The sequence below is a fragment of the Xenia sp. Carnegie-2017 genome, unplaced genomic scaffold (assembly GCF_021976095.1).
Source record: "Xenia sp. Carnegie-2017 unplaced genomic scaffold, XeniaSp_v1 HiC_scaffold_6, whole genome shotgun sequence".
NCBI classification, from domain to species: Eukaryota; Metazoa; Cnidaria; class Anthozoa; order Malacalcyonacea; family Xeniidae; genus Xenia; species Xenia sp. Carnegie-2017.
In genome coordinates this window covers 5,710,899-5,720,171 of record NW_025813526.1, presented here as the reverse complement: position 1 = coordinate 5,720,171, position 9,273 = coordinate 5,710,899, and the positions used below count along the sequence as shown (strand labels likewise).

The following is a 9,273-nucleotide window of genomic DNA, read 5'->3' as shown; positions in this document are numbered from 1 at the left end:
TTATAAAACATCGCTATCTAATACAGAGTTGCCTAAATAATTAGCTACAATATTGCCGGAAAATGTTGTAAATTAAATAAGGTCCAGAATTGACTGTATCAATCAAGAAAGGAAGAAGACAGTTTAAACTATTAGAGATTACCAGTTGTGTTGGGAATAAGTTATGTAATTGAATGTCCTACTGACAGAGAGACAAATTCTCCTTAGTTGTTTTAATTTCGTTAACCAATAGGCTTAAAAGAATTTTGATTGATGTTTTGTTGTAAATGAGTTGAAGAGAGAGTGAGTGAGCGATATACGTATTTGATAAACATTGCCAGGGAAAAATTTCGTTATTCAAAGCTTGAGTTGTTGCATCTATTCGACATATTCAAAGGGAATATTGCCTGGGCGACGGGCAAGATTCACAAAACGTGGCACCTCCGACGGGATAAGTGAAAATAGTTCGATCAAGAACAAGAATTCGTATTGAAACATGTCGAAGCAGGAAGCTGCGGAGCTAGCACTGAAGCAAAACTCAAGCATATGATCACTTGCGGGAAAACTGAGAGAATTCTTGCGTCAGATAATCACGGGAGAATCGAAAGACATCGTGATGCGTTAAATGAATTAGTAAAGAAGCAGATACCGCCAAACGTACAGTCGAAGGGTTGAAAATAGCTAGCGGCGAAAAGTCGAAAGCATTTCCGAGTGGGAGGAATCGATAGAAAATACCATCGGTCAAGCTGACAATGCAATAGAAAAATTACGCAAGTGGCTTATGGAAGTGGATGAAAGTAAGAAAGCACATTTAAGAAAGGATCAGTTGAATTTCGAAAAAGAGTTGTATGAAACCAAGCTGCACTACAAGACTCAATTGGAAGAGTCCAAGAGGGACAAACCAGAAGAGACAGGAGAAATGAATTCTACAATTAGTGGGAATCTGGAAGTTAAACTACCAAAGCTAGTGATTTCAAAATTTAACGGAAGCTACAAAGATTGGCCAAGATTCTGGAACCAGTTCAGCGAGACTATTGACAAATCAAATATTTCCAATGTAACAGTTGAAATATTTGAGTTGCTTGAAAAACATGTCAAGTATTCCATAGAAGCACTACCTTTCACTAGTGAAGGGTATAACCGAGCAAAAAGTATACTTCAGTCTAAGTATGGAAAGGAGTCAGAAGTGATTAAAGCCTACACCAAAGAAATTCTTCACTTACCCAACATACCAGATGCCAATGTACAGAAGGTGCATAAATTCTGCGAAAGGCTCACCTATTGCGTACAGTCTTTAGAAACTATGGGAAAACTGGAGCAGATCAATGGAAGTGTTGCAATGACAATGGACAAATTGTCTGGTATAAGAGCGACTTGGTTCGTACAGATCCCAACTGGGATGAATGGGATTACATTAAGCTAATAGAAGCCTTAACATTATGGACTAGGCGAAACCCTAGAAACCCTATATGTGAAGGAGAAAGGAAGGAAAATAGAAACAGTCCCGTGAAAGAGTATTCAACACCAAATTCGGTCAGCGAAAATGTGTATATTGCGATGCAAACGATCATAAATCAGTTGACTGCTCAAAGGTGACGGATATCAACGAAAGGAAACAAATATTGGCGCTGCTTCAACTGTACCGGAGAAGGGCATAGAGCAGCCGATTGTACAAGTAAAATAACCTGTCAACATTGCGAGAGAAGGCATCATACTTCTTTGTGTGAACAAGCAATGGGGAAGAAACCCTGATGACTGCAACAAAACCAGGAGTCTTCCCAATCTTGACTGTAAAGGTTAATGGGATCATGTGCAGAGCGTTAGTTGATTCTGGGGCTGGCAGCTCGTATGCATCTGCAAAGTTGGTAAGTGTCCTTGGCATGAAACCTGCTGACATAACAACAAACAAGTGGACATGCTCCTGAGTAGTAGTGTAGAACGTCTGGAGACCTATGCAACTAAAGTGGAGTCCCTCGATGGAGAGTTTGGTATGGAAGTAGATTTAATTAAAGTGGAAAAAAGTGAACTTTTATCAGTAAAAAACCCCCAATACAGCCATATGATTTCCAAATACTCACACTTAAAGGGGTTGATATCCAAGATGGTGACACGAAGGCTCAGCTTCCAGTACATGTAGTTCTTGGGGAGGGTATGCCAGAATAAAACAAAGAATCGTCCCGAATAGGTAAAGATGGCGAACCTATCGCGGAGTTGACCAAGCTGGGATGGTTCGTGATGTCCCCTGGAAAGAATTTGATCACAATCATATGTTACTAACACAAACCACTCAAAAGGATTATGAGAAGTTGTGCCGGTTGGATGTTTTAGGACTTGCCGACACCTCAGAACACGATCAAACCTCAGTGTATGGAGAGTTTAAGGAGCAATTGGTCAGGAGTTCAGAAGGTTGGTACGAGAGTCTGGTCTACTGTGGTAACCATCCTCCTTACCATCTTACAAAGAAGGAAGTTTGGCCTCAACAGTCTTGTAAAGAGATTAGACAGGAAGGAATGGCCAGTGAGTATAACAGGATTATTGAGGAACAAGTCAGCAAAGGGTAGTTGAACTTGTAACCGAGCCCCAGTGGGTAGGGAGTTCTACTTACCTCATAAACCCGTGATACGTGAAGCTGCACAAACAACGAAAATCCGTGTAGTTTACGATGCATCCGCTCGAGCGACTCCAGTGCTCCATCCTTGAATGATTGCCTTTACCCAGGCCCGCCGTTACAGAATAAGCTTTGGAGCGTATTGGTTCATCATCGTTCATTTCCAGTTGCACTTTGTGGCGATATAGAAAAGGCATTCCTCCAGATCCGAATAAAAGAACAAGAAAGAGATGCCTTACGGTTTCACTGGAAGAGTGACAGTCAACCTGAACCCTTGACATATAGATTCACAAGAGTCGTCTTCGGCCTAACTTGCTCCCCATTTCTGCTTGGGGGAGTGCTAGAGCATCACCTAGAAACTTGGAAAACAAAGATGCCAGATATCGTTGAGGAACTGAAGAAATCTATGTATGTCGACGATCTGCTTAGTGGGGGACAAACAGTAGACAAAGCCAAGGAAAGGAAAAGGAAATCAATCGATGTATTCAACGACGCCAATTTCAATTTACATAAGTGGAACTCAAATGCCCATGAGCTTGAAGCAGATGAAGAAGAAAAGGATGATGAAGAAGAAACTTTAGCAAAACAACAACTTGGAACTAAATCTGGAGAATCTAAAGTGCTGGGACTGTTATGGAAAAAGAAAAGTGACGAGATTTCCATAGTGATCCCATCAGAGAAATCGGCAAAACGAAACGTGAAGTACTGAGTAGATTGGCTCAGGTTTATGACCCTTTGGGAATTACATCACCCTTAATTCTAGAGGGAAAGATAATTTATCGTGATATCTGTAAGGAGAAGCTCTTGTGGGATGTACAGCTAAGCCATTCTTTGAAGTATCGATGGGACTGCTGGGAGAGCAATCTTCCGTGTGAAGTAAGTGTTCCGCGATCATTAGCTGGGTTCCGAGAACCAATCAAGTCTTTAGAGCTGCACGCATTCGGGGATGCTAGCACACAAGGTGTAGGAGCTGCAGTGTACTCAGTTATTCATCAAGAATCGGGAACTACTCAAATTCTAGTTGCTGGTAAAAGTCGTCTGGCAAAGAGGACCTAACTGTTCCACGGCTAGAACTTGTGTCAGCCCACATGGAAACCTTCTTGTGAATGTGCGAAACGCTTTGGATCATTTGTCACGGCCGCAAAGTTTTGCATGGCTAGACAGCACTGTCGCCCATTGGATACTTGGACGGGGCCAGTATAAGCAGTTTGTCTCAAACCGTGTCCGTAAGATACACCAACATCCTGAAATAAAATGGCGATATGTACCCACATCCGAAAATCCTGCAGATTTGGCCAGCAGGGTGGGAAATTAAATCAGACGTGGCTCTACGGTCCAGAATGGTTATCTGATATGAGCAGATGGCCAACTAATATAACCACAACTCCAACTACTGCAACAGAAGCAGAAGCGACAGTCTCCCAAAAAAGTATCGCAATGACAACAAAACAGTACAGTGGTGATGTTCTGGAACAGTTATTAAGAAAATGCTCACTTAAACGAGCTCTAAGAGTGTCGTCATGGCTCTTCAGGTTCGTAAACAATTGTACACAAGGGGAAAAGAGAACAGGACCATTATCCTTTACCGAGATTGAAGAGGCTAAGATGAAATTTGTCAAACAAGCCCAAAAGCAAGGTCAATTACAACCAAAGTACGAGCAACAATGCAAAGAACTTAATCTTACGCGCAATACAGAAGGGATTTTAGAATGTCGTGGCCGAATTGTGGGTCAGTATCCTATCTACCTTCCACAGATTCCTTGCTAGCTCAAAGAGTAGTGGAAAAGTTGCATCGTGAAACGTTACATGGAGGTGTTGGATTGACAATGGCTGCTGTAAGAGAGACGTATTGGATACCGAAGTTAAGAAGCCTTGTAAAGAAAGTTAGAAAGGAGTGTTTTGGTTGTAAAGATATCGAGCGACATCAGTTCCCACACCCTCCTGGAAAGTTACCGAGGACCGGACTTGTGGCGAAACAGCGTTCGAGGTGATTGGCGTAGATTTCGCGGGACCAATACGTTACAAAGGGAAGTCAAGCAAGGATTGCAAAGCGTATCTGGCGCTGTTTTCATGTAGTCTAACTCGAGCAGTGTACTTGGACATGATGCCGGACCTATCTGCTTCCACGTTCATACCAAGTTTGAAACGGTTCATTGCTCGGAGGAAGACCCAGGAAGATCTATTCAGACAATGGGGGCACCTTCATAAAAACTGCGAAGTGGATTGATACTTTACGAAAGGAGGAACGTCTTCAAGGTTATTTGGAGGAATTCGACATTAAATGGCAGTTTAACTTGTCCCGAGCACCATGGTGGGAGGGCAGTTCGAGCGGCTGATAGGAATTGTCAAACAAGCGATGTATAAGACAATTGGAGGCGCAAATCTGAAGTGGGAAGAACTGTGTGAAGTGATACTTGACGTTGAAGTGCAAATCAATAGAAGACCGCTCAGTTATGTTGAAGACGATGTTCAACTGCCGGTGTTGACACCCGAGCTCTTTTTATTCCAGAGATCCAATCATCTGCCAGAACAGAAATTATGGGTCGAAAGTGATCCGGACTTACGTAAGAGGGCAAGATACTTGAAATCTTGCAAACAAGCCTTGTGGAAAAGATGGTCGAAAGAATACCTCACTGCACTGCGAGAACGACATAACATGAGTCATGGGACTAAAAAGTTCATTGTAAACGTAGGAGACGTCGTGCTGATCAAATCCAACGAAAAGAATAGAGGGAAATGGCCTCTTGGGATCGTTATAGAGACATATCCAGGAAGAGATGGAGTGATACGTGGGGTAATGTTGAAAACGCCAAATGGAAACCTAGAACGACCAGTTCAATTGCTTTACCCAATGGAATTAGCTTGTGATCGACAGAGCCATGAAGAGACCTGATCTTAATCCAGACGCTCAACCATTCAAGCCAAAGCGTAAGGCAGCTGAAAATGCAGCGGGGATCATCAAATCGATTGCTGACGAAGAAAACGAAGAGATTTGAAACACTTCCTAGAACAGTAATCCATTTAGATATACATCTTATCTTCAGATGTATAGGGGGAGTGTGTTGGGAATAAGTTATGTAATTGAATGTCCTACTGACAGAGAGACAAATTCTCCTTAGTTGTTTTAATTTCGTTAACCAATAGGCTTAAAAGAATTTTGATTGATGTTTTGTTGTAAATGAGTTGAAGAGAGAGTCTGAGTGAGTGAGCGATATACGTATTTTGATAAACATTGCCAGGGAATAAAAGTTTCGTTATTCAAAAGCTTGAGTTGTTGCATCTATTCGACATATTCAAAGGGAATATTGCCTGGGCGACGGGCAAGATTCACAAAAGTTGAACGTTCTAGTCATGAAAATAAAGCTATAATGCAATCTTCTACAAAGCAATTAAACCCACGTACAAGCCTTTGTACATTGATAGACAAGTGAGCTTAAGCCTTGTTTTGTGGCTAATCAAATATAAACACAATTTCACTTAATTAAATCCTTCTTATTTCATTTTCATTTTTTGGCCGACAGCGCTTTGCAGTTGATTTATTGACAACAGGTTTCACCTATTTTAAATTGTGTCGGGCATGATAATCATACGCTGCCTTAACGTAAGAGTTGGAGGGAGTGACATTGACATGCTACAGTCACCAGACGGACTTTATACACATTTTAAACACGCATATTATCACGAAAGATCGTAAATTTAAAGTCTTAGATAGACGCTCTTTGATGTTCTTTGTTATGATCTGCAATTGCGATGCCATATCATTGTCAAAGGTTTGTCACAAACTGCGCAAAAGCAAAATGCATGAGTGATCCATCCAAAACTTGTATTCCTTCATAAGTTATAAAGTTAATTGAAAAGTGTACTTGTACATTGTGCACGCAAACACGCACGTAAAACATTACGAATAAACGAAACTCTACAGTCATGAACAAAACAAAGCGGCTTATAGCTTATCACCTATATAAAACTACATAATCTTTCAAAGACTCTTATGTATATAAATTATAAATTAAACGTATAATTCTTTGTTGGTCACAGGTTTGTAATATGGGAAAATGAAATATTTCTATTGCACGAAATGTTCAGTGTATAAAATGCGCTTGTTGTTGTCTGGGCTTACACTTGGTATGTCGGCAAAGCCTAGTTTTAAGATCTGCTAAAATAAAAGTTTCTACGTCTTATAGCGACTAAATATTGGAAAAGTATATAAGCGTGATATACTACACAACTTTTTTTAATCTTAACAACCGCCGACTGTTGTTTTTGTTTTAAAATTCCAGGGAACAAATGTGCTATATGTTATTATAATACTATTATTTTATATTGTGTCATTCAGTTGACACCAGCCAATGACGTCAGTAATGTCTTCCGGCATAATTTAGCATAAGGTTTTTTTTCCAAAATGGCGGATAAGGATTCAACTTTATGTCAAATTTTCTCAACAGCAAAATTCAAAAGAGACACGAAAACACGAAATTAAGTATTCCATAGCTATCTATGATAAACGTATGAAAAAAAATTTCATTGCCATTGTCCTTTAAGCAATCATAACGTCCTTAGGAATTCAACGCAGAAAAATAAGCGTACAATAGCATCGACTTTCTATTCATGTGCATTTATTCATGAGTCATCAGCACAAAACTGCAATCAATTAAATGAATGTATTGTTTATTAAGATTTGTATGCACGAACGTTTATTCAATAACGTCAATGAGCAGTGACTAAAACGGATTACAGTGTTAATAGTATTTTATTGATAACATTAACATATTACGCACGTTCATTAAACACAAATAATTTTTCAATACAACATAACGTAATTGGAACGATTGACGTGAAAAAGGCAGTCTGTATACAATCACTCAGCAGTACACAAAGTGGTGAATACTGTTATAAAGGAGTGATCACTACAATGAGACAGCAGAGATCGACTGCTGGTGTGAAACATATGTGAATATGCAAAGGTGTAACAGAATCTCACAAGAGCATAGACAGTGAATTGTACAAGCGTTTGAGGAGAAAAACGAAGATTTTCTTATCAATTCCTTGATTGTTGTAACTCGTCAGAAAACGCGGCTAACTGAATACTTCGGATCCATGATCTCTCAGGTATGAGTAGCTCATTAGCATTCAATTCAGACGTAGCATAGCATCGTTGCTTTCTTGATTTCTTGATAAACCTTAAAATTTGTGCTGTGACATGAAGTAGTTTGTTCTTCGTACCATATCTGTCTTGGTCAACAATCTTCTCCAAGTGGATGGAATTACGGTCAGGAAGCGATGTTAACGTCAAGGAATGTGTTATTGAAAGAGGATTTTGTATTATCTCTGTGTAGCAATGGTCCTCATCCAATTTTGTAGGTTGAACATCTTCGGGCCATTTGACTTCAGTATCTTGGAGAAACTGCGATCCATTCCACCAGATTCCAGCTTACAGAAGTTCACTTCCGGAACACCCACGAGAAGGCAATTTACGATTAACTTTCTGATTTCGTTTACGCGGTTCTGTTCATGCGACTTCCACAGTTTATGATTTCGAATCCAACACAATGTGGTAAATGAATCCGTCCATAGGATAATATCAGTGATACATTTTATTGAAGTCAACGCTTTCACAATGGAATCGACTAATCTTGCTAAGGAAGTTGCGCTTAACAATTTAAGTCGTGGTATGATCTGTCGTTTGATAGGGGCGACTATTGTCTTGGCTGCTATTAAATTCACTTCAATTTCACCGTTTTTATGTTCCGTTGTAGATATACAACTGCTGCAAAAGCAAATTCTGATGCATTGCAAAATCCATGTATCTGATGAATCGGAGATGAATCGTATCCACCATGGAAGTAACAACACGGTACCCGTATGTTACTTAAAGGCCTTAATTCGGGAACGAGAGAATTCTAACGTGATAAGGCCTTGCCAAACAGATCTTCATCCCAATTACTGCCGAAAGAGCAGAGGGTTTAAAACAACATCTTCATAGTGATAGTAAAGGGTGCAAGAAGGCCAATAGGATCGAATATCTTCACAGATAGTTTTAAAACTGACCTCTTAGTTCCAGGAGGTGATTTTGCATAATGCACTAGCTTTTCAAGATCATAACAAAGCTCGTCGCTGTTCTCATCCCAGCTGATTCTTAAAATTTTGATGCGGTTCTCTTGAGATGTGTACTAGGTTGTGGCTCTGTATGATGCGACGGAGTTTTTGCTAACTTGTCTTCCACCGTCGTACTTGGTATATGTTTAACATATGATGACCCCTTTTCTTTTCCCACCTCAACAAACAGTCGATCTTCATCATTCGCAATAGCATTTCGGACATGTTGCGAGATTGAATGCCATTTTCGAAGCTTCAATCCTCCCTCGCTCATTAATTTTCGAGATCTGTGATAGATGTATAGAGCTTCGTCCTCGTTAGAAACTCCACCAGCGAAATCGTCAACATATAACGACTCAATTAATAAAGAGTCTATTTCTGGATCGACATTCTAGTATTTCGAAACGTGGTGACGAATAACAGTAGATAATATCGCAGGACTAGGGTTAGACCAAATGGTAGGCATCGGAACTTGTATTCCTTTAGCATTGGATGAACTTTGTTAATATCGTCAAACCAAAGAAACTTCAGCATCTTTCTGTCTTCGGGAGCAATTTGTATTTAATGAAAAGCCTTTTTGATATCGGCAA

General features: G+C 40.0%; 1 protein-coding gene across 1 annotated transcript; it reads left to right on the top strand.

Annotated features, from left to right (window-relative positions):
* The first annotated feature begins 4,895 nt into the window (after nt 1–4,895).
* On the top strand, nt 4,896–5,583 carry LOC124457005. Its single transcript, XM_047007304.1, has 2 exons — nt 4,896–5,381; nt 5,449–5,583. The coding sequence occupies exons 1-2, from the start codon at nt 4,896–4,898 to the stop codon at nt 5,581–5,583; spliced, it is 621 nt and encodes a 206-aa protein (XP_046863260.1).
* Nucleotides 5,584–9,273: the final 3,690 nt, after the last annotated feature.

What these genes read in the sequence shown, in the direction of transcription:
- LOC124457005 (XM_047007304.1), top strand. Translation starts at nt 4,896, where the DNA reads ATGGTGGGAGGGCAGTTCGAGCGGCTGATAGGAATTGTCAAACAAGCG. An exon ending in GAGATGGAGTGATACGTGGG is followed by an intron (nt 5,382 to 5,448) that starts GTAATGTTGAAA and finishes CAATGGAATTAG; the next exon opens with CTTGTGATCGACAGAGCCAT.